This window comes from Lampris incognitus, chromosome 3 (assembly GCF_029633865.1).
Source record: "Lampris incognitus isolate fLamInc1 chromosome 3, fLamInc1.hap2, whole genome shotgun sequence".
In the NCBI taxonomy this organism is placed as follows: Eukaryota; Metazoa; Chordata; class Actinopteri; order Lampriformes; family Lampridae; genus Lampris; species Lampris incognitus.
In genome coordinates this window covers 112,697,861-112,724,096 of record NC_079213.1, presented here as the reverse complement: position 1 = coordinate 112,724,096, position 26,236 = coordinate 112,697,861, and the positions used below count along the sequence as shown (strand labels likewise).

Below are 26,236 nucleotides of genomic sequence, written 5' to 3'. Positions count from 1 at the left end.
CAGCATGTCTCTCATTACTTGTGCCTCTCTGGGCAGCAGGAAAAGAGCTGAGGCATCTCTTACACACACACACACACACACACACACACACACACACACACACACACACACACACACACACACACACACACACACACACACATTCTCCAACTCTGCAGTGCGCCACCAAAGCAGCCTCCGGTGGGAGTGTAGCCGAGGTGGTGGGTGACTGAGACCAAGAGTTGCCCAAAACAGAACGACATGTGTTCATGGGTGGGGTTAGAATGGCGGTGTGCAGCGGGTGAGAGGTGTTAAAGGAGCGACCCGTTAAAAAACGAACAGTGAGAGTTGACAAACCTCCGCTGGCCCGACACACGGACACACGGACAATACTGTGAGTGGCCACCATGTCGTGAAGCATGACGTATTGCTGAAGGTCGGGGACAGAGCAGAGGAAGACAACGTTACTGCATAAAATAACGACAACATTAGTTTACAACAAATGATACACTTCTGACAGCCTCTCAGCTTTCCTCCAGCTCGTCATTCTCTTGTATTTCATCCTGCTCTCCCTGCCTCTCTCCCTCATCACTGCTGTGATTGTTTCTCCTGTGTGTGTGTGTGTGTGTGTGTGTGTGTGTGTGTGTGTGTGTGTGTGTAACAGTGGGTGAACTAGTGAACTCCAGGCGCAGCAGACCGTGTACAGATGAGTCTGAATGAGTCTGGACTACATTTGAAGTGGGATGGGGGTGTCTGTGTGTCTGAGACCAGAGTAAACCTGTCAATCCCAGTCTGGACCGGCTCCGACTGGCCGCGGGTCTTGCGTAGGTAATGTTTTGGAAAGGGTTTTTTCTGGATCAGACTTGGCTCCAGTACCAATGTCATTTCTGATGTTTGTCAGAAATTTTAAAATTTCATGCAAAACATACCAAAAAAAATCAATCAAATCAACACTATCCCGACGAGGATGAATAAAGTCTCTCTTAGTTTTATGATGCACTGTGTGTTTTTAAGCATTAGAGTTTACTAAATTCTTATAGGTGGCGCCCGCTTGGGGGCCTTTTCTCTTCCATTTAACCCAGAAGCCATCCCAACATTTTCACATTCCATCCATCCATCCATTATCCAAACCGCTTATCCCGCTCTCAGGGTGGCAGGGATGATGGAGCCTATCCCAGCAGTCACTGGGCGGCAGGCGGGGAGACACCCTGGACAGGCCGCCAGTCCACCACAGGGCTGACAGACAAACACACACACACACACACACACACACACACACACACACACACACACACACACACACATTCACACCTAGGGACAATTTAGTACGGCCGAGTCACCTGACCTACATGTCTTTGGACTGTGGGAGGAAACCGGAGTACCCGGAGGAAACCCACACAGACACGGGGAGAACATGCAAACTCCACACAGAGGACGACCCGGGACGACCCCCAAGGTTGGACTACCCCGGGGCTCGAACCCAGGACCTTCTTGCTGTGAGGCGACCGTGCTAACCACTGCGCCACCGTGCTGCCCCATTTTCACATTAAGCTCTTCATATAGACACACAAAGTCATGACTACCTTGCCGAGGATCCATAGGGAAACTTTAATTTTGTGTTGAATTGTGTTACTGTTGACATTATAGGTGTGGGATGATAGCAGTGGAAAGAGGGAAAATTATAATTCCAACAGTCCTTCTTATACATTTATTATTTCTGGTGACTCAAGGTGAAATTGTACCCATTCCTCAGAAAACCCTCAAGGATCCTTGAGAGCCACCGGTTTCACCTCATCTCATGGACATGACGTGGCTAACACACGGCCTACTTTTTTTTGGGGGGGGGGGGATTTTTCCCTCCTTTTCTCCCCGATTGCACTTGGCCAATTACCCCACTCTCCGAGCCGTCCCGGTCTCTGCTCCACCTCCTCTGCCACTCCGGGGAGGGCTGCAGACTACCACATGCCTCCTCCGATACATGTGGAGTCACCAGCCGCTTCTTTTCACCTGATAGTGAGGAGTTTCACCAGGGGGACGTAGCACGTGGGAGGATCATGCTATTCCCCCCAGTTCCCCCTCCCCCCTGAACAGGCGCCCCGACCGACCAGAGGAGGTGCTAGTGCAGCGACCAGGACACATACCCACATCCGGCTTCCCACCTGCAGACACGGCCAATTTTGTCTACAGGGACGCCCAACTAAGCCGGAGGCAACACGGGGATTCAAACCGGTGAGCCCCGTGTTGGTAGGCAACGGAATAGACCGCTACACTACCTGGACGCCCCAACACACGGCCTAAGTTTACAGCTGATCGAGGGTCTTACCTTTTTGATGGTGTACAGGGAGGTAGTTATGGATATGAGTGACATGAAGACAATGGCCACGGCATAGTAATAATACTCATCCACACTCCACAGGGTCACACTGAAGAGCTGGAAAATGTAAAAGGGGTTGAGGACCTACAGGAGGCCACGGGCATGAGAAAAGAGAAAGAACAGATTTATTGAGATTAACAATAATCTGTAGTCAGACTTTTTGACAAAATAATAAAAAAATAATACACATCAAAAGAAAACATTTAACAAGTGTATTCTGGTTGAATCATCAAATCCTACACCACACCGAGGGACACGCAGTAGAACAGCAAAGTAAACACAGAATAATGTGTCCCAGAGGTTACTTTTCTCTGCTTCATCCACTTTAAGACCAAGAATTATTTTCATGTTTTGTACAGATGTTTTAGCACCACTGAATTGATCCTTCTTGTGCCACTTCATCCTTTTGACTAGAGAGGGAGCGAGAGAGAGGGAGCAAGAGAGAGAGCAAAAGAGGGAGAGAGACAGCGAGAGAGAGGGGGACAGAGGGACAGAGAGGAGAGGGAGAACGAGGGGCGAGAGAGAGAGGGGGAGAGAGAGGGAGAGAGAGGGGCAGAGAGGAAGAGGGGGAGAGAGATTTTATGCTGCTAGAGGAGGTCTCTTGGTAGGAGACACAAGTGAAGCTAGTGCCTCAATAAAAATAACCACAGAACATCCAATACAGCCATTTACACTACATTTATACTATGTTTATACTGCAGTGTGGGATCAGCAAGCTAAAAAGAGCTATGTAAAGATCAGCATGGGACACTTTGTCTTAGTTCTTCACCGGCTGATGTCTGCAAGTAGCAGAACTGGCAACTCTTTGCATCAGCACCGATTCCACATCAACAGCACATCAGAACAAACTAAACACGCTACACCTCTTTTCTATAACATGCTGACAGATACCAGCGGCACTGTACAGTCATTGACACCATTTACACTGGAACCAGTCTACAAGGAACCGACACTGCAGGTCCATCTTTAGTTGTTTTCCAATATTTTAGTGTGAAATATCTTAACATTTATATTTCAGGGCAGTTTAGCACAACAGATGGCTTCTAACACGCACACCCGTTGCAGGTATTCTGTTTATGACCTTCTGAGTAAGGGACGGCCTTTACAAAAGGTGGGCCAATGTTCGACCAATTTTGGAGAAGTAAAAATCAGTTTCCACATTAAGGCTCGCCATCATCAGATATCGGGCTCAAAGTGCTCAATTAATCCATCCGTTATCCAAACCGCTTATCCTGCTCTCAGGGTCGCGGGGATGCTGGAGCCTATCCCAGCAGTCACTGGGCGTCAGGCGGGGAGACACCCTGGACAGGCCCGCCAGTCCATCACAGGCTCAATTAATCTGGTATCAAAATAAAACAACCATAGAAAAATTAAAAGAACAGTCAAATCTGTGTAAAGTTTTAATCTAATCTAATGGTCCTCTCTTTCTTTGTTTTTTGTGGATTTTCTCCCCAATTGTACCTGGCCAATCACCCCACTCTTCTGAGCCGTCCCAGTCTCTGCTCCACCCCCCCTGCCAATCCGCGAAGGGCTGCAGACTACCACATGCCTCCTCCCATACATGTGGAGTCACCAGCCGCTTCTTTTCACCTGACAGTGAGGAGTTTCACCAGGGGGACATAGCGTGTGGGAGGATCACGCTATTCCCCCCAGTTCCCCCTCCCCCCTGAACAGGGGCCCCGACCGACTAGAGGAGGCGCTAGTGCAGCAACCAGGACACATACCCACATCCGGCTTCCCTCTCGCAGACACGGCCAATTGTGTCTGTAGGGACGCCCGACCAAGCTGGAGGTAACACGGGGGATTCGAACCGGAAATCTCTGTGTTGGTAGGCAACGGAACAGACCGCCACGCTACCCGGACACCGGGTCCTCTCTAAGGGACACCCAACCCGTGTGTATGAGTTTTTCACATTTTGCATTCCAGGGCAATAAAATGCCCAAACAGCATGAAAAAACAGAGCACCACACCCTCTGGCGTAGTTGTAATTCTCAGAGTTTATGGCAGGTGACCGATGCACTGAAGTCTTGCACTGCACCAGGTCACTCTTAGAGACTGCTGTACATCACTAATGGATGTAACAACAAAAATGGGTTCTAAATGTAAGTTGGAACTCCAAAGAATTAGTTGACTATGGTGGCACGGTGGCGCAGTAGTTAGCGTGGTTGCCTCACAGCAGGAAGGTCCTGGGTTCGAGCCCCGGGGTAGTCCAACCTTGGGGGTCATCCTGGGTCGTCCTCTGTGTGGAGTTTGCATGTTCTCCCCATGTCTGCGTGGGTTTCCTCCGAGTGCTCCAATTTCCTCCCACAGTCCAAAGACATGCAGGTCAGGTGAACGAGCTGTGCTAAATTGTCCCTAGGTGTGAATGTGTGTGTGGGCCCTGTGATGGCCTGGCAGCCTGTCCAGGGTGTCCCCCTGCCACCCGCCCAATGACTGCTGGGATAGGCTCCAGCATCCCCGCGACCCTGAGAGTAGGATAAGCGGTTTGGATAATGGATGGAAAGGTAACTATGGCAACAATCCTTTTAAAAGGTACTTATCGTCACCAGTACGCGCGAGTAGTGTCAGGATTTCTTCCTCGTGCTAAATAAGTGTGGTTATTTGAAGGGGTGTGAATAAAACTGACATGACACTGTCATAACCATGACCTGAAGGAATCTTTATGAATGTTTACGACTGTTGTCATTAAGTGTTATTTGGTCAATTATGTCCTTTTTAACTGTAAGTTGACATTGTCTGAGATGTCTTTGTTGTAGCGACCCGAGTGGGATCGAGCTGCTAGACTTGAGGTATTTCGCAGGTCTGTAGCATGCAAAGACATCTCAAACAGCCTCAACTTTCCATTAAAAATGACAACTGACCAAATGTCATGGTTATGACAGTGTCGTGTCAGTCTTATACATACCCCTTCAAATAGTGTTACCGAGTGTTGGCTCTCAAGAGGATACTCTGTGGATAAAATTCCAGTTTGGGGCCTCACCTCTTTTATAAGCAGCTTGAAAACAGAAGGCACTTTCACAGCAATTTCATTCACTCCGAAGAACAGCCTCCTGTCAGGGGTCAAACAGAGAAGAGCCAACAGTCCCGTCAGTACAATCTGTTAAACATCATCAGTCACAGCTTTGCCTACATTCAGAGGTCTGAACAACTACTTTAGTGCCGAGGCAGACGAGAAAAGCAAGGGGGATGTTGGATTCTCTAACTTCCTGTTCTGAGGGAGTTAAAACAGAGAAGAATGTAATGATTGATATCAGTACAACCCTTTTAACATCAACTACGGCCACTGACCAGTCTGTAAGGAGCGACGATGCAAACCCTGTCAAATACAGTTGATTTAGGTCTGGTACACTTTTATTAACCCATTTGTTGCAACAAAACAGTTTGGTTTTTTGCTACCTGTGTTGCCCAGTATGGCAGCAGCACAGTATGGATGAGTTTGGGGTGAAGAGCCTTGTGCAAAGCCACGATGGCAAATGGGTCACACCTGGGATCCTAATGATCCAGCTTTGAGCCCAGGCCAAAGGGTCTGTTATCTGGAACCTCCACACTTGAAACAGTACAGCGGCCAGGGATTGACTTTACGGTCAGGTGATTTCCAAAGACAACCACGGTGGGAGACTTCAGATGTTCTTTAGTCATTCGACTCGATTCAGTGTGGGACGATCTCAAAAAGAGCTCTTGGATGTCCTATGTAAGACGAGAACTTTTCTTTAAAATCAACCTCTGGTAGTAATGAGAACTTGAGGAGGAAGACCACCATCCATGTGGTGGTACATGTGGGTAGTTGCTGGTAAGTTTGTCTACATATAGAGGTCTACTGTTTGTTTCTTTAGACTAAATAAAATAAAAATTAATGAAAAGAAAGTTGCCCATCTTTCAATACACCAGCCTCTGTGGCTCACTGGCGACACTTCTGTTTCTATGCTGATGACAGTGTAGAAAACAAGTAAAGCCTGACTAATTTCAAACAGGCGACTTTAATGTGGCTTTCATGGAGACTGGCAGCCATAAGTGCGAGTATTACACCACTTGTCTGAACTCTCTAGAAAATTGAGTTGAATGGATGATCATAATCAAGCCCAATATTAGGCTGAAACTTTAAGAAAACACCATAGAAAGTTGAATCGCTTCATCTGGACACAACACTTATTGAAAGAAATGTTTCATCACTCATCCAAGTGACCTCTTCAGTCTCAACTGACTGCAGGTGTCCCCACCCTTATAAACAATACAGTGGCATAACGACCCAAACCAACGATCAGTTTCATATGCAAATTGCCATGACTTTTCAATGGCCATGTGTACTATTCACAGAGGATTTGGGTATGATTGCAATCTCAGCATTGTAAGATGGTGACAGATGTACACATAGGGCCCAGACACACCAAACCGACTAGCGGCAATGAAGGCCGACTGTTGCGTCGCCTCACGTCGCCTGCCGTCTGGGCCAAAAAGTAGCGCTTGAACACACCGCAAAGACTACAGCTAATGGCCAGCTAGCCTGTGTGTTCTGCACTCATTTGCTAAGCTGAACAGCCAATCAGAGTGACCTCTCTCACCGACGGGCTCCGCTGATTCAACATGCTGAATTGGCTGAAAAGCTGCTGACAGGGGTCCAACCAGTGCCAACGGTACAGGACACACCTCAAAAACTAGGGTCACAGATGCTCGGCCTGACTGGCTGATGGCCGACTGTAGGCCTGGTGTGTCAGGGCCCTTAGACTCCCCCCCGGTTCAGGGATGGTCGTTCCCTCTTCACATAGATGGCCTCTTTGACTCCCTGTTCAAACCAGCGTTCCTCCCTATCAGGGATGTTCACATCCTCATCCTTGAAGGAGTGGCCACTGGCCTGTAGATGGTATAGACTGCAGAGTCCTGGCCTGACGTGTTAGCTCTTCTGTGTTGTGTCATCCTCTTGGCCAGCGTCTGTTTGGTTTTCCCAATGTACAAGTCACAGCAACCCTCCTGGCACCTGACAGCGTACAGCGTTAACAGCGTACACTTATATTGCTCTGTTTGTGTCGGTTTGTGTAGGTATCCACGCAGGTATCCCCACTGGGATACCTGCATGGAGGTCACTTAAAGGATGATGAAACGTTTCCCTCAATAAACGTTGTGTCCAGGTGAACTGATTCAGCTTTCTGGGATTTTCTTATCTGGATTATTGAGCATGCATAAGAACACTTTAAGAAGACACACACACTCTCACACACAAATGCACACACATTCTGAAGTACAAAGTCCAATTTACAGTTTAACTGCTTGTCACTGCATATTGAGAAGCAAATCCAGGTGGACCCAGTACTGTTACTTCTGTGTCAAAGTGACAACGTGTCAATCATTTACAGCAGTTAACGCTGTGGAAGCAAAGACCAACCTACTTCCTTCTGAACAGGACGTATGGCCCCGCTTACTACCTCAAAACACTGTTTGCACTGGGCAAGTGGTTTTCAAACAGATGCAGGTTTTCATTCCAACAAAACATTACACCAGCTCGTTTACCCTCCTTTGACAGATACATTCTTAATTATTCTTAGTTAGCTAGTTAGTTAGGAGGTCTGTTTAGAGTGTCAACCCTCATAATCGTGGGCCTGGAAGACACACAGTTGGGAGCAGGAAGGCTAACCCAGGACCCAGACTTTAACCCAGAATCTTTTGGGTGGATGTCCAGGTGGGAAGAGGTGGACTACTTTTGTGTGAGATGGCAGCGAGGTTACCTGTACTCCTGCTGGTGCCTGGTTAGACCCGCGGTGTGTTGGGAGTGGAGAGAGGAGCAGCTCACCTGCAGGTCCTCCAGGCCTCTGAAGGATCAGAGAGGGGGACTTATGGTTAATACAGTGTCCTGTGCTGTGTTTTTTTTCCCACATATTTTACTTGGTAATATCAGAGGAAAATCTAAATGATGACAAATGGAAGCTGAGCTGCTCCAGCAGCAAACAGCAGAAGCCAGCAAGAAAATACAGGAAGAAAATTACAACAGATCACATGGGGACTAGTTAACATAATTCAACCCACGTATAACACGACTAAAACATGTGCAGTGAACATACATGAGTATTATGAAAATTGTAATTCATGTCATGCATGCAGAAATTTTTCAAAATATGGCACAACATAGTGAGACAAAGAAAACGAAATAAAAAAATATGTTTGATTGGATACGCATTTTTGATTCAAAATGATTTCAAAATTGTAGAAATTTACTCCATATATGCAGAATATGTGAAAAGAAGCACTGGTGTAATTAAACAGTGGTTGCCTCTCCCCTTTTCTCCCCAATTGAATTTGGCCAACCACCCCACTCTTGTGAGTCGTCCCGGTCTCTGCTCCACCCCCTCTGCCGATCCGGGGAGGGCTGCAGACACCACATGCCTCCTCCGATACATGTGGAGTCACCAGCTGCTTCTTTTCACCTGACAGTGAGGAGTTTCACCAGAGGGACGTAGCGCGTGGGAGGATCACGCTATTCCCCCCAGTTCCCCCTCACACCTGAACAGGTGCCCCGACTGACCAGGAGGTGCTAGTGCAGTGACCAGGACACACCCACATCCGGCTTCCCACCCGCAGACACGGCCAATTGTGTCTGTAGGGACACCAGAACAAGCTGGAGGTAGCACGGGGATTCGAACAGGGGATCCCCATGATGGTAGGCAACGGAATAGACCGCTACGCCACCCGGACACACACAAAACATATTATGGTACCAAACAGTAAATTTACTTGGCTGGTCTGAGTGACTTCAGTTTCACAGTGAGCAATTACACAAGTGGAGAGTGTTCATAAACAGGCAGTAAAAGTGAGCTGTAAAGCTGCAGTAGATAAGTGAACGCAGAGTCCTTACGTTAAAACTTCAAAGTTCTGCAAGTCATCGCTCCAGTAGTACTTTGTGCTGTGGAGTGTGAAATATCGAATCTGGAGGCGGAGAAATAAATCAACAACTAAGTTATATCTTTGAGAGACAGAGAGAGAGAGAGAGAGAGAGAGAGAGAGAGACAGAGAATGTACTTGTTCATATCAGAAGTTGGACATCACAAAGACCCTATATCCACCCGGTATCTGATAGTATATAGTGAGCAATCCCATCATGCCCCTCTCATTTACACCTTGGGTTTGTGTTCTCATTGTATGCATTGTGTATACATTGTGACTGTTTCTCATTTCTCGTGTGCGTAACTAGCAAAGAAATCAAGTGGGTGGGAAGATGGAAAGTCTGTCTGTTGCCACCACAAATGGGGGTCATTTTTAATTTTTAAAACTTGGTGGTATCAGAAACAGGAGTTTGTTGTGCTGCAGCAGTTAATCTTGTCTGTAAGCGCTGTGCCTACGCCAACCCAACTGGTTTACTGAGGCTGGAACGGTTCATGTAAAAGTTTGTTGCTATAGTCTAACGTGTTTGGTGTTTAGTATACTCATACATGAATCCAGGGAAGTACCGGGACTAAACAAGTCGCCATTACTGAGGTGGCGTACGCGTGCAATTGAATGCAAGCTGTCATAGGAAGTCTAGAATCTTCTACTTTTACCTTTACTGTCTATGTAGTGTTACTTTTGACAATGAGATCTATGAGTTCAGTTAGAACCTGTGCAGTTCCCAGCTGCCCCAACAGTAGTGGCAAAAACTGAATGCAAAATACACAAGCCTTTCCTTGATGAAGAGTGCCCCTGTCTGAGACCGTACTCTTTACATAGATTCCCTGGGCGTGCAGAGGACCAAGACGCTCACCAGAAGTGGACCAAGATGCTCGCCAGGAGTGGATCTAGAACATTAAGAGACTGTTCCCAGTAACAACAGCACAGTAGGTTTTGGCTAACCATAGCACTGTTAGCACCCGGAGGAAACCCCCACAGACACAGGGAGAACATGCAAACTCCATACAGAGGACGATCCGGGATGACCCCCAAGGTTGGACTACCCCAGGGCTCAAACCCAGGACTTTCTTGCTGTGACGCGACTGCGCTAACCACTGCGCCACCGTGCTGCCTGGTTAACAGTAGTCAGTCTCTATTTATCAAGGGTTAGGGTTACTACCCATGGTGCTGTCACTGTCAACACCGCACTGACTCACTATGACTTGCCACCGCAGCAATGGCGGCAGCGCAAACAACCCTAACCCTAACCCTAACTGGATTCATCTACACACACACAACATTGTGTTTGTGGACTTTTGTGGGCTAGCCTGTGTCCTGCTGTGTGGGCTTGTTTGAGTGTGTCTACATTTGTGTGTATGTTTTTGTGTCTATCTTATATGTGTATTGTGTATTTCTAACCTGTGTGGGCTGGTAGTCCGCATATCTCCTGATCAGCTCCTCGCCGGGGCTCTCCTCAGAGACATGAGGGGTGTGTCCGTTGGCCATGGAGGGGGAGGGGCAGGGGGAAGAGGGGGAGGTGGTCTGGGTTTCCAGGCTGTGGAAAGGGTTAATCCCTGGGGCCAGCATCACACGCACCCTGGCCAGGAACCAACGTCGGAACTCATCCTGTTTAAACACACACATATACACACACACACACACACACATATATATATATATATTAGGGCATTCACTACTGCTGCATTTTAGTATTCATCAACTACTCCCAAAACATAGTCGAGTTGTCAGTTAATTGTGGGAGATATACCATATTTTTTTCCCCCAATAACAACGATCAACTCTCATCAAAAAGGTCTCAAATACAATCAGTAAAGGGCCAACTAATGTAGGCAGGACCAACCTGGGAGTAGATGAAATAGCGAAGTCCTTGATAGGCTCTGAGAGGCTGTTTATAAATGAGTCGCAATCTGATTGGACGAAACCCCAGCAAGCCTGTCTGAGCTGGAGAGTTTGCCTGCAGTAACAACCTGACTGCTTTCTTGCAGGTGTTTCGGTTTAACTAGTGACCGTGACTTCAGCCGATTGCATCCGTGGCAGTTGTGGTGACGGCAGTGTTTGAAAAGCCTACAAGCCTTAAAGTATCTTATGTTGAATGTTCAATACAGTATATATTTGAGAGAGAGCCAGAGATTGGCGCGAGACATTGAGCGGACCTGTTGGCGCTCGGAAAACTTGGCATGGCAAAGGACGGAGCCCGCCAGAGATGGAAGTTTTCCCGCCCACCTGATGGCTCAAGTGTACCGAGGCTCCACTATCCCCTAGAGGCCAGAAGTGCCAATACAAGGGAACGCCTGCTAACCGCCGCCACTGACCAGGAGGGCTGCTGCCAACAAACCACCACAACTGGTCCGTATGCCCAGCCTGTCACACCCTGTAGCTGCGCACAGAACACTAGCCAAGCTGCCCAAGTATCAGAATCAGAAACACTATGTGTCATTTCATTTCATGCACTTACGCACGTGAAATTAAATGTTTCCCTCAGCCCACACCAGTGCAGCACAAAGACAAAAACACATATCCAAAAACTACAAGAACTACAAGAACACACATATCCAAAGTAACACATATATCTTAAAAAAAAAAAAAAATCCCTGTCCAGGAGAATGAACGCCAACCAGGATGACTGTCGGAACTGCTGGTCTGCATGGGCTAGCAGTTAGCTTAGCCTGTCCCGCGTCCATGTCCTGTCAGACCGCCCTCTGTGTTTCCTCTTCGGGCACAGCTCCGGTCAGGGCCGTGGTCCTTGGGCCCACAGGATGCAGCAGACCAGGCTCCCTCAGCTGATCCAACGCCAGCTCTCCCAGCCAGACACCTTCAATCCACCTCCCCGCACTCCACACGGAAAACACAGTCAAGGCTAGGCGAGGCGAGGCCGCCGCCAGACCACCCTCAGTGTTATCGGACCTGCCGGTCTGCATGAGCTTGCAGTTAGCTTAGGCTGCCCCGCTTCTGCGTCCTATCAGACCGCCCTCAGTGTTACCTCTTCAGGCACAGCTGAGCCATGGTCCCTGGGCCTACAAGATGCAGTAGACCAAGCTCTCCCAGCTGACCCAGCGCCAGCTCTCCCAGCCATCAAATGAAGACAAACTTAGACATAGACGTGGACAAAGACACTGCATGGACGGTACTGGGTGAGGCCGCTGCAAACAAATTTGAGCCGCCATCTTTCCACTCCGGTACTGGTTGAGGCCGCTGCAAACGTGAATTTGCTCCGCTACTACTTTATACTGAAATAATACCACATTATGTGTGTCTGCATATTTTAAATTGACAAATGCAAATCTGCAAGCCAGGACATGGTGGGTCAGAGTTGTTTAAAATGTGTTAAGTAGCCTGATGTTACGACTGCATGCTGTGTTTTGCGAATATCTCCTGTTCACCAGAAACTTCTTATGTAATTTTAGGGGTGAATGGTGAACTAGTTTTATTTTTTATTTAGCCATAAATCAATTTAAATTAGCCTAAACTCTGACTAATTGGCCATGTGATGTGTGCACTATGGCAGCAACTGTAAAAAGCACCCCCACCATCCTCCCCAAAACAAGAGGAACCTGTTAACACAAGTGGCATTTCCATAGATAATAAAGTGACATCCTCTTGATAATATTAATCACCTGATGTCTGTTTTCAATTTTTCAGTGTTCAGATTAATAATCCCATTATATCCCTAGGCTGCGATATTCACTGTGGAAAATCAGTGTTATTTTTTCTTCTTCTCCTCCGTTAACACCAGCTCACACATATCATCCTGTAGTAGTAGGTACGACAGTCAAGGAAAAACGGGATGATCTCAGCAGGATTTACCAACCGTAGAGCGTAGCAGCACCACCTGCGCGTCACAGACCATGGTGCGGTTGCAGGTGGATTTAACACACCACTCCGGCATCCAGTAGAGGAGGAGGAGGAGGAAGCCGCCCGTACACAGCACCCCGAGGCCCACCAGGGCCATCCGCCAGCGACACAGACGGTAGCCCTGCAGCTCCTGGATAAAGAGGGCAGAGGTTGGTTTGAGTAGGGCAGCAAAACAGGAAACGGTAACAGCAGCGGGGTACGTCGGTGAGGTTTTCCCTCAAGTGAGTTCTATAATATGGGTAGATAATGCAGTATAGTTTTAATGCATCTTCATGAATTAAACTGGAAAAGGAAGTTGTAGAACAGCCGTTTCAGGTGGAAGCCATTTTCGTACAGAGAAGGCTATCATCTTGTTACCATTTGCTTTCAATAAGAGACGGGGACATTTTGCAGTCTGTGTTGGCAGACTACAGACATGGATAGAGAGGCAACCACACTTGAGAGTGAAGCAAGCGAAAAAAAGTTGAAATCATTTCAACTTTCCAGAGCGATATTTAATTCTGCTTCCCCTGCTACCAATAACATTCTCACAGCGCTGGACTACAGTTCATGTAAAGTGTGGACATCGAACACTAGATCTCACTGAAATAAATCCACCCATTCCATCCATTATCTGAACCGCTTATCCTGCTCTCAGGGTCGCGAGGATGCTGGAGCCTATCCCAGCAGTCATTGAGCGGCAGGCGGGGAGACACCCTGGACAGGCCGCCAGTCCATCACACAGGGCCCACACACACACACACACACCTAGGGACAATTTAGTACGGCCGATTCACCTGACCTACATGTGTTTGGACTGTGGGAGGAAACTGGAGCACCCGGAGAAAACCCACGCAGACATGGGGAGAACATGCAAACTCCACACAGAGGACGACCCGGGACGACCCCCAAGGTTGGACTACCCCGGGGCTCGAACCCAGGATCTTCTTGCTGTGAGGTGACTGCGCTAACCACTGCACCACCATGCCGTTTGAAATAAATCAACAAATAAATAATACAGTAGCTCAACCCTCACTCTATGCTGTTACCACTGTTGAACTATATGAAAACAGAGGAGGTTACCAGGCCCCCACACTTTCCACTCGTCATGTCGTTTAAATTATCGTTACAGCACATACCACATGGTCGCAACGTTGCCGGTTCAAATCCAGCCGGCACCCTTTTTTGCAAGTCATACCCTTCTCTCCCCCCATTTCCTGTTCGTCTCCACTGTAGCTATCCAATAAAAGGATATAAAATACCAAAAAAATCTAAAAAAAGAAAAGTATATCTGTATTACAGACCTGCAATATGAAAGGAATTAAGGTGCATTTAATTTTATTATACAGGTTCTTTTCCTTATTAAAGGGGGATATTAACGAGATTAGAGAAACAGATCAGATTAAGAAACTGAAGGGGCGAGCATGCAAGCTTGTCTAGAAATGAGGTTTTCTCCAAAAGAGGGACATATAAAAAAGTTGATGCAGCTCAATACCCACTGATTTTTATATTTTCTGATGAAAGATGGGATATTTTGAGACCTTTGGTTGCAATATTCAGGCAGCCCTCCCCCCACCGCCCCCTGCTCAGACTAATCAACAAGATCCCAGCCCTCCAACTGACAGACCTACTTTATGCTGTTTTTATTTTTTCTCGATGTGTTTTATATATATATAGTGGAACAGTGGCGCAATGGTTAGCGCGGTCGGCTCACAGCAAGGAGGTCCTGGGTTCGAGCCCCGAGGTAAACCAACCTTGGGGGTCGTCTCAAGCCGTCCTCTGTGTGGAGTTTGCATGTTCTCCCCGTTTCTGCATGGGTTTCCTGCGGGTGCTGCGGTTTCCTCTCACAATCCAAAGACATGTAGGTCAGGTGAATCGGCCGTACTATATTGTCCCTAGGTGTGAATGTGTGTGTGTGTGTATGTGAGACCCATGATGGTCTGGCAGCCTGTCCAGGGTGTCTCCCCGCCTGCCTCCCAATGACTACTGGGATAGACTCCAGCAGCCCCGCGACCCTGAGAGCAGGATGAGCGGTTCGGATAATGGATGGATGGATGAATGGAAATTCTTTTCCAGTAAATGTTCACTGGCTAAAATAGCTACACTTGTGGACTGAATTTCAACATTTTCCATCCTATTATCTTCTTATTGTTTAACCACTTCTGGCACCACTGCGTCTTACCACCTCTTATTTCACCTGTATACGTTGTGTTGTAGTGTTGTTATTCCATGTTAAGTACACTGAGAGACCATGAAACCAGAGTCAAATTCCATGTGTGTTCAAACCTACATGGCCAATAAACATGATTCTGATCGATTCTTGGACCAGCCAGCATCATGACCTTGTGTGGCTGGCTAAACAGCCTTTCCTCTCAGCACAGACCCGGGTAGTTGTGGCGGTCTGGCCAGCGGCCTGATGCGTAGCCACTTACATGCCTTGCCAGGTCCTCTCTAACTGGAGGCCATCTTCAGATCACATCTTGCTGAGATTAAACGGTGGGCCTTGCCTCGCTACCTCCATTACCCGAAGCATAAACACCCTCGTCTGATCTTTTCAAATTATCAACATACAGTTCCATCAAAAAGATGGAATGAGAACCAAGGTTAGCGAAGCTGCCTTGGGCCAGGGAGGTTGTTAGTACAAATCCACAGTGCAGATGAAGGACCCGTGAATTAGTAGCTTTCTTCCTTCCCCATAATAACCACCGACTACAAGCCTCTGAGCAAGACACCACGTCTGAGCTGTCACTGCTCCAACAGAGCTATTCTGCTGCCAACGGCAGAAGATGGTGGTTATACCGGGCAGCAACCGAAAGTGACTGTGTAAAATGTGTGTCGTCTTATTCCGTCAACTTCACAGGAAGATTATCTACTTCACTTTTCAACCGCCAGTGGAAGAAGAAAACTGCTCATTTGATTGAGGGTCCGCGGAAATAAACTGTTTTTATATCCGGTTGTTTTGGGGTACAGTACTCTGTAGCGCCAACCAACCACTTCTGGCTTTGTTATTTCTCTGTTTTAATCCTTTATTTTCATTTCTCATATTCTGTATTTTTCATTTAATGCTTTTCATGTTCCTTTCATGTGTTAAGTGTTTTACAGATACACTTGCCCAGCCTCGATTAGCTTAGCACTAGATCGATGGATGAAGGCCGTTAGCAACAGTGAACTTGGTATGCTAACGACATAACGGCATGCCTCAAGACCACCTCTATCATTCCTTTCCCCAAGAAATTAACACCCACATGTCTGAATGACTACATTCGACCCACATCAGTTCGCCTACTGTCCCAAAAGATGCCATTGCCACTGCCTTGCACTTTGCTCTGACCCACCTTGAACTTAACAACACATACATCCGGATGCTGCTCATAGATTACAGCTCCGCTTTCAACACTATCATCCCCGCCAAAATAACTACCAAAGTCCTCTCTCTTGGCCTCAACCCCTCCCTCTGTAATGGGACCCTGGACTTCCTGACTAACAGACCTCAGTCAAGTCAAGTTTATTTGTGTAGCCCAAATTCACAAGGTAGTACCTAAGGACTTTTAAATCACACAAAATACAACTTATGTATGACACCCTCGATCCTTGGACCCTAGACCCGAATGATGGAAAAACCCCACAAGAAAAACCTTATCAGGAAAAAAAATGGGAGAAACCTCAGGAAGAGCAACAGAGGGGGGATCCCTCTTCCAGCATGGATAGACATGCAATGTGTCAAATGCACAAAATACACAAAAATAACAGAATTATAATGTAATACTATAGATTGCAAGCAGCAAGGTAACATAGAATACATACAGGTAATGCATAAATAGGTTAGGTGACCAGACCTCCTCCACCCTGACCCTCAGCACAGGTGCCCCTCAAGGCTGTGTTCTGAGCCCCCTCCTTTTCTCCCTCTTTATCCACGACTGACTGCATGCCAACTCACCCTTCAAATTTAAAAGTTAAGTTTGCAGATGACACCACAGTCATACGGTGTATCACCAACAATGACGAGACGGCCTACAGGGATGAGATTCAGCACCTCACACCACGGTGCACCATCAACAATCTTGTCCTCAAATGTGCAGAAGATGAAGGAGCTGATTGTGGACTTCAGGAGGTCTTGAAGCTACAGCCACTCCCCCATATACATCAATGGAGTGGAAGTGGAGCGTGTCTCCAGCTTTAAATTCTTTGGAGTCCACATCAGTGAGGACCTTTCCTGGACATCAAACACCCAGGCCCTTGTGAAAAAGGCCCAACAACGCCTGCATTTCCTGAGGAGGCTGAGGAGTGCCTGTCTATCCCCCAAAATTCTCACAAGGTTCTACCACTGCACCATAGAGAGCATCCTGATCAGCTGCAGCTCAGTGTGGTACGGCAACTGCACATCTGTAGACCAGAAAGCAATGCAGCAGGTCTTCAAGGTGGCCCAGCATATCACCGGTACCCGGCTCCCAGCCATAAAAGACATTTATCACAAACACTTCCTTTGAAGGGCTCTCAGCATCAGCAGAGATCCCACCCACCCCAACCATGGACTGTCCCCCCCCCCTGCGCTCTGGGGGGGGGGGGCGCTACAGGAGCCTCAGAGCCCACACTACCAGGCTCAAAAACAGCTTCTTTAAAAGCTGGCGACTCCACATGTATCAGAGGAGGCATGTGGTAGTCTGCAGCCCTCACCGGATCGGCAGAGGGGGTGGAGCAGCGACCGGGATGGCTCGGAAGAGTGGGGTAATTGGCTGGATACAATTGGGGAGAGGAAAAAAAAAGGGGGGGGGGCAGCTTCTTTCTCCAAGCTGTTACCCACCTGAACCTGACTACCCACTGAAGTCTTCATCTGTGTATATCCTATACTGCGTGTTTGCTGTGTTTTTCTGTCTTGCACTGTTTGGCGAAGCTGCAGTCCTTATTTTGTTTTACACATGTGCCAGCACATTGTTTTTAATGACAATAAACTGAATTGAATTGAAATCTAAACAATTTGGGGAGCAATTATTTGTTGAAAAATATTTTTGTTACAACATTTCGACCACTTTCAACTAGAAATAGACTGCTGAAATTAAATTAAACGTGTCACTGTTACTAAATTCTTCAACTTTTTATTTAAAAAGACAAAAAGAGAAAGAGATAGGAGAGAGAGAGAATGACAGTCAGAGACAGATAGACAGTGACCAAGACAGACAGACAGACAGCAAGAGAAAAAGAGAGAAACTGAGAGACTCACCATTTCATCCTCTTCCCCCTTATTGAGGACTTTCAGGTCTTCCTTCTCCATACTGCTGATGGGTTCACTAAGCCTCCTGCCCAGTTACTGGAAACAGGAAAGACAACTTCAGGTCAGAGTTTAGCCGCATAATTATGGAGATTTTATGGGCATTGTGATATGAACTTGTGCAACAGACATTGCAGAAGGCTGCAACATCAGCATTATGAACATTAGTATACACTGTGCAATCTACTCTCTGCATTCAAGCAGCATGAGCCAACACAGAGGCCTTGTATGTAGATGACAAACAGTACAAAACAACTCTGAAGATACAGAAAAGAAAGATGGAAATGTTTGCTAGAATAAAAACAAAGAACATTAGCTAGAACAAACAAAAGGAATGGGAATGAAAATATAGATGCCCTCCATGCCGCTCTAATATGCACTGGTAGTTCCTTCATGTTTTATAAATTTTATAGGAAGTTACTTTAATTATGTGATCTGAATCAATTTTGTTTTGCCTTTTTTTTTTTCTTTCCAGAAAATACAGTTGTGGGTGACAGCCAAATCCACTGTGCTGCAGGGCAACATAAAAAGATGGCACATTCTCCCACAGTTGGAAGAAAAAGGAGGCAATTGAGGAGCAGAACCTCCCAGAAGATGTTCTGACACAGGACAGCCAACACGAAGAGTCACCAGACAGCGGACGATGGACTTGAGAAGCAGCAGGCCCTTTGTCAACAGACAGGAGAACAGGAAACCTGGTTCCCCCCTGACAGAACACAGAGGTCCTTGAATCTATCAACACGACATAACAGCCACTGCAAAAGTTCCCCGATGCTCTGTCTGGTTCAGACTATATCAGCACTTCCTGTGTGAAACCAGTCCAGTTTAAAGCTTGATCTAACAGACTTTGAAAAAGGTGGATTTGAGCATCTCCAAGACCATAGCGTTGCAGGCGTTTTCAAAGGCGGCAATCTCAAATGTGTACAATGAATTGACAACATAAAACGCCTCATCAAAATGTTTTGCTAAGTGGGAGGCAGCCCCTGGTAGATGAATGTGGAGACTTCGGTTGGTTGAAGGCTGCGGTTATAAAGCGTCATCGCCAGTTTACATTATGACAACTATCACCACAGTACAATTCTGGGGTCCAACACATAACTACAGAATGCATAACGCCTCACTCTTACTTGTATGGGGTATAAGAGCAGACGACCAAACGGGGTACCTCTCATTTCCACGGTAAACTGTCAAAGGCATTTGCAGTGGTTTAAGAAACATCAGCGCTGGATGGCAAATGACAAGAAAAAGGTTGTTTGGTGCCATGAATCCCGGTTTCAACTGCACCATGCAGATGCAGGGTTTGGCGTACACAAAAGGAGGCATTTGACACATCATGAACTGTTGTAACTGTACATGCTGATGGGGGGGGGCGTATAATATACAGGTATAATACCTGTAAGTTGACACACCTTAATACCAGAACACACCTTAACATCATAGGTTCATCGTATTTTTAACAAGATAATGCTCCCTGTCATACTGCAAGAATCACCCTGGACCAGTTCAAGGAACATCCAAGTGTAATGACGTCAACGACCTGGCCCCCTCGAGCCCCTGATATCAGTCTCATAAAGCACCTTTGGGATGAACTTGAGCGCAGTATCCATTGAAGGGAGCATCTGTTTAGCAACTTAAGGCAGTTGCATGAAGCGCTGATATCTGCTCAGTCAGCTTTAACAAAGGGACGCTGCAGGACCCTTGCTCAGTCACTGCCATAACTGCAGCAGCCGTTATCAGGGCCAAAGGTGGTCTGACGCAGTACTGAAATAGGGTTTCTATTTTTCTGGTCACTGTTATCTGTATATCTACTGTATAACCACAACCCTGTTCTGTGTACACAAATGTATAACCGAGGCTCCAGTAATCATCCAGCAGAGTAACACAGACATGCAGATTACTATTCACCCAGCTGCTTGACGTCACGTCAGGTCACAACACTCTCTCTCTCTCTCTCTCTCTCTCTCTCTCTCTCTCTCTCTCTCTCTCTCTCTCTCTCTCTCTCTCTCTCTCTCTCTCTCTCTCTCTCTCTCTCTCTCTCTCTCTCTCTCTCTCTCTCTCTCTCTCTCTCTCTCTCTCTCTCTCTCTCTCTCTCTCTCTCTCTCTCTCTCTCTCTCTCTCTCTCTCTCTCTCTCTCTCTCTCTCTCTCTCTCTCTCTCTCTCTCTCTCTCTCTCTCTCTCTCTCTCTCTCTCTCTCTCTCTCTCTCTCTCTCTCTCTCACACACACACACACACATCCTCCCAGGCATCTCCTTTCTCTTCTCAGCTGTTCTCCAGGGCCAACCAGCTGCCAAAAAGATAGATTTTCTGTGTGTGTGTGTGTGTATACAGTCAGCAGTGATCTTGACAGAGTGAAGTGTCTGGGTCAAAAGGTCAATATCCTCCTAGGAAGTATTTCATTGGGGCAGCAGATGTTTTGGTCTCATCCAAGGAGACCCACCTTCACCCCAAATGACCACAGCAAACCAAACATACGATTTGAGTTGCATGTGTAAAAATCAGTCCAGCGTCAGAAACCACCAGGTGAGCTCCAACAAGGGAGAAGAAAGACTAACCGTAGAACAGCTGTATCAGGAGTTGAGTCGAACGAAATGAAGGACACACCATCCGTATAAGCAGGGAAAGCACAACTTACACAAAACAAAATGTTTTCGGTAGTTCTTTCTTTCAGCTACTAGGCAAAATATGTGACGCTAAAGGTTACTAGGTAAAACAGGGAGGGTTTTCTTTATCGTGGCCATCACATTCATGTAATAGAAATTCTAGCAACAAGGACGGAGAAAACATAGACATGTATGTAGGGATCCGGGTTCTAAGACCCCAGTTAGTTTCAAGTGCATTGCCTCATTTCCACACACTAGACAATGTATTAATTACCAATACTCAATTAAAATAGCTGACGCTTGCCAAGCCACAAAACTCAAAGTATGTGTCAAAAGTCGATGCTGGCTAAACCATCCACAACTGCTCCTTCATTCAATTGTTTCAGTGGGACTTCGTCAAGCAAAGTTTATTTGTATAGCCTTCAATTACAATTAAGTCCCAAAGGGACTTATTATATAACATATTATTATTATTATGTATGTATTATGTTACGTATATTTGTATACTTATTTGTATTTAGTCAAGCCAAATTTATTTGTATAGCCTTCAATTACAATTAAGTCCCAAAGGGATCCTTGATTTGGATGAGGAAAAACACCACAGAAAACCCTATCAAGAGAAAAAAAATGGCAGAAAACTCAAAAGATCATCAGAGGGGGATTCCTCTGCTAGGATGGATATACATGTATAAATGTAGTAAAACATACGTGCTAACCTTTGATACTATGGCATGTCTGCCATAGTATCAAAGGCTTGGAAAACTAGTTGCCGAACAAATCATTGACCATCTCAACAATAGCTCATTCCCACTGCACCCAATGCAATTTGGATTCAGGGCTTATCACTCAACAGAAACAGCTACATCAGGGGTGGCTAACCATGTGCCATGAAGAGCCATGTGTATGCAGGTTTTCATTGTATCAGTGAAATCACCTGGTGTGGAGTCGGGTTGGAATGAAAATCTGCATACACATGGCTCTCCGTGGCACATGGTTAGCCACCACTAGGCTACATGCTATTTCATAGCAAAAGTTAAGGGGTCAATGTACAAAGGTGAGGCTGTAGGGGCCGTGTTCCTTGAGCTACAGAAAGCATGCGATACTGTTAATCATAACATCCTATTGCATAAGCTACTCAATTTCAATCTTTCCACAGAATCTGCCAACCTTATCGGATCCTACCTCTCATCTTGCTCTCAGCTTGTCAAAATGGATAATCATACATCTAATTCTCTAGCGCTATCAACTGGTGTCCCACAGGGCTCTATACTGGGTCCAATTCTATTCAGCATGTACATTAATGATCTACCTAAAACTACAGAACAGGCGGCAATCAAATGTTATGTTGAAGGTCACATCCTGGCTTAACCAATGTTGTCTGCAACTGAATGTGTCGAAAACAGTTTCTATGTTTTTCCCAAAAGGCAACAGCATAAATGTAGAGCAAGACATTCTCATCCAGGGAGAGACTACAAGTTATCTGAGAATACAAATAGATAGATTCAAACCTCAGCTCCAAAACCCACCTCAAAAGGGTCTGTAATAAAGTTAAGTTTAGTTTTGCAAATTTCAGGTTTACCAGAGACTTCTTATTAACGGAGACAGCAAAGATATGCTTCCACTCAATGGTTGTTTCCTACATCACGTATTGTCTGATAAGCTGGTCTAACACACACTCTACAACTTTAAAACCACTGGAATCATTATACAAACAAGAACTCAAAACTTTAGACAAGAAGCCATTTACTTTTCATAATTGCCATCTTCTAAAAATGTATATTTAGTTGGGAAAACCTCATCAAATACAAAAATGTCTGCCTACTATATAAGATCACGCATGGTTTAGCTCCACCTCCTCTGTCCAGCTTCATCATATTCAAATCTACCACAAACAGAGCTACTAGAGGTGCAGCTAGAGGGGACTGCACAATCCCACTCAGGAGAACAGCATTCAGTCAGGCTGTCTTCTCCTTTAGAGCATCACATCAATGGAACTCAGTACCACAATCAATTAGAGTCCCCATCCTATTATTCATTTAAGTGTAATGTCAAGAAATGGCTTATTAAGAACCAACAATGTCAACATTGATGCTATTCACACACACCTTTAACATGTTAATGCCATTATCTATTTCTACATTATTTGTATATTCTGTATATATTTTCTTGTTTGTTTGCTCTTGTTGTTCTTGCATTGTATATTAACTGTTATTTATTTATTTATTACTATTTTATTATCCTAGACTGTCTAACAACATCAGGCAAAGGGACTGCCGATGGAAACTAGCCTATTAGCTAATTCAGATACACTACCATTCAAAAGTTTGGGATCACCCAAACAATTTTGTGTTTTCCATGAAAAGTCACACTTATTCACCACCATATGTTGTGAAATGAATAGAAAATAGAGTCAAGACATTGACAAGGTTAGAAATAATGATTTTTATTTGAAATAAGATTTTTTTTACATCAAACTTTGCTTTCGTTAAAGAATCCTCCATTTGCAGCAATTACAGCATTGCAGACCTTTGGCATTCTAGCTGTTAATTTGTTGAGGTAATCTGGAGAAATTGCACCCCACGCTTCCAGAAGCAGCTCCCACAAGTTGGATTGGTTGGATGGGCACTTCTTTGAGCAGATTGAGTTTCTGGAGCATCACATTTGTGGGGTCAATTAAACGCTCAAAATGGCCCGCAAAAGAGAACTTTCATCTGAAACTCGACAGTCTATTCTTGTTCTTAGAAATGAAGGCTATTCCATGCGAGAAATTGCTAAGAAATTGAAGATTTCCTACACCGGTGTGTACTACTCCCTTCAGAGGACAGCACAAACAGGCTCTAACAGGTACTATTTAATGAAGATGCCAGTTGGGGACCTGTGAGGCGTCTGTTTCTCAAACTAGAGACTCTAATGTACTTATCTTCTTGCTCAGTTGTGCAACGCGGCCTCCCACTTCTTTTTCTACTCTGGTTAGAGCCTGTTTGTGCTGTCCTCTGAAGGGAGTAGTAAACACCGGTGTAGGAAATCTTCAATTTCTTAGCAATTTCTCGCATGGAATAGCCTTCATTTCTAAGAACAAGAATAGACTGTCGAGTTTCAGATGAAAGTTCTCTTTTTCTGGCCATTTTGAGCGTTTAATTGACCCCACAAATGTGATGCTCCAGAAACTCAATCTGCTCAAAGAAGTGCCCATCCAACCAATCCAACTTGTGGGAGCTGCTTCTGGAAGCGTGGGGTGCAATTTCTCCAGATTACCTCAACAAATTAACAGCTAGAATGCCAAAGGTCTGCAATGCTGTAATTGCTGCAAATGGAGGATTCTTTGACGAAAGCAAAGTTTGATGTAAAAAAAATCTTATTTCAAATACAAATCATTATTTCTAACCTTGTCAATGTCTTGACTCTATTTTCTATTCATTTCACAACATATGGTGGTGAATAAGTGTGACTTTTCATGGAAAACACAAAATTGTTTGGGTGATCCCAAACTTTTGAACGGTAGTGTACATTTACATTTGTTTCGAATGTTGGTTAATGTACATCGTCCCTTCCCAAATAAACGTTTTAAATGCAGTAACATTCACAATTACCACTCAAAGAATACACAACTTGTAGTGAAGTTATCATATATACAACTATTACAAAAGTTAAGAGTGGGATATAGGATGTTCCTATGTTCACCTGCCGCTCTTTGCTTAAAGAAACTACCAGTAGTTAAAAGTCTAGCGTTTGGTCAGCAGTTAAACTCACAAGACTTTCTCTGTCTTCTCCTGTTGTAAATTGTATCCACATCCATCTTTTTACCGAAGTGGTTATTTCCCATTTATTAAAAAAAAAATCAAAGTAATGTACCAATGAACCATGAAGCAAAAAACCCACAAAACTAATTTCACAGCAATCTCATTCGGCACACTTTTTGTGGAGTTTGTAATGGCGATGATTTGCAGTTTTATAACGCATTTGTGTTGACTGCTTCAAAGAAAGAAGTTGTTAAAGGATTGAGAAATATTAGCAGAGCCAAGTACACAGACGTTAAACCAAACACTGATCTAAACATTATGCTAATGTTCTTTAAAGCCCCAGAACACATGAGGGGCTGATGACGAAAGTAAACTATATTGCACATCATTTGAAGTACTAAATTGTTTACATTAAATGAAAAAGAAAAATCTGCGTGTCTATGGTGACCAATGCAATGAAACATGGCTGATTTAAAACAGAACATATCTTTAGTGTTTGATAGCTGGGCAGGGAATGTGAAAGAGATGATCAGAAAACGTGAGCAGATGAATATGGAGGACATGCTGAGCAGAGTTGAAAGTTGAGTTGAGTTTTGAGTCATGGTGGTTGCTAGGCTCGCCCTGGTACAAGCTCTGTTTTCTGTGTCACTACTGTCGATGCTATTTGTTTGTAAATCGTCATGTTTTTACAAATATACCCGCGAGGAACTACTTAAAATCAGAGAAGATTTAAATGGAACTCTAAATCAGCAACATCTACCCATTCATGTGGAATTGTTGTCATCCTGCCCACCAGGATACTTGCAAAATCATGCACCGGGTGGTTGCAGACGAGCAGAAGTTCTATACCAATTCAGGTGTGTGCCCTAATGGTCCATACTACCGGCTGTTCTACACTCAAACGTCCAGTTCCTCATGAACAAAATGAAAGAGTTCCTACTCTTGATCCAGGAAAGAGAATATGGGGAATGTTCAGCCTTCTGTTTTACTGAAACAACAACATCCAGTCAACTCAGTCGTAAACCCACCACGATACACCATCCACCGAGGTGCCAGGTCAGTTAATGTTAGTCAATTAGGAGGCAAAATCTGCTTCATGATTAACCACTGATGGTGCACTAGCTCCATATTAGTACATGATTAACCACTGATGGTGCACTAACTCCATATTAGTACACCAATCGTGCTCCCTGATCTCGAGTTTCTTAATATAACTGCAGACCCTTCTATGTCCCATGAGAATTTGCATCGAGGAGTCTGACCTACCAAACAAAGGTTTGAAAAAATAGGTTTGAAAATTTGGCACATCTTCCTGCTCACCACCTCAGCCTTCCTCCCTCACCCCTCCTCTCACCATCCAGGAGGAAGGGGTGAGGGCTTTGTTCAGAAAGAGCAATAAAAGGAAAGCAGCAGGGCCTGATCAACTCTCCTCTGCTGTAATCAGGTACTGTACGGACCAACTGGCGCCTGTATTTAACTACATCTTTAATATATCCCTCCGCTAGTGTAAAGTCCCACAGTGCTTTAAACAGTCCACCATCATCCCGGGCCCCAAGTGATGTAAGTAGGTTTTCAA

At 45.5% G+C, this 26,236-nt stretch overlaps 1 protein-coding gene across 1 annotated transcript in view; it reads right to left on the bottom strand.

The window, feature by feature from the left end:
- atp13a3 (ATPase 13A3) overlaps window positions 1-26,236 on the bottom strand; it is a 95,595-nt gene that overhangs the window by 49,079 nt on the left and 20,280 nt on the right. Inside the window, exons 3-10 of the mRNA XM_056276345.1 lie at window positions 18,273-18,359; window positions 13,032-13,205; window positions 10,622-10,828; window positions 9,195-9,265; window positions 8,071-8,154; window positions 5,334-5,403; window positions 2,303-2,437; window positions 337-409 (exon numbers count right to left, since the gene is read on the bottom strand). Coding sequence (XP_056132320.1) covers window positions 337-409; window positions 2,303-2,437; window positions 5,334-5,403; window positions 8,071-8,154; window positions 9,195-9,265; window positions 10,622-10,828; window positions 13,032-13,205; window positions 18,273-18,323 — 865 coding nt within the window. The 5' untranslated portion in view covers window positions 18,324-18,359. The remainder of the gene's footprint in view (window positions 1-336; window positions 410-2,302; window positions 2,438-5,333; window positions 5,404-8,070; window positions 8,155-9,194; window positions 9,266-10,621; window positions 10,829-13,031; window positions 13,206-18,272; window positions 18,360-26,236) is intronic.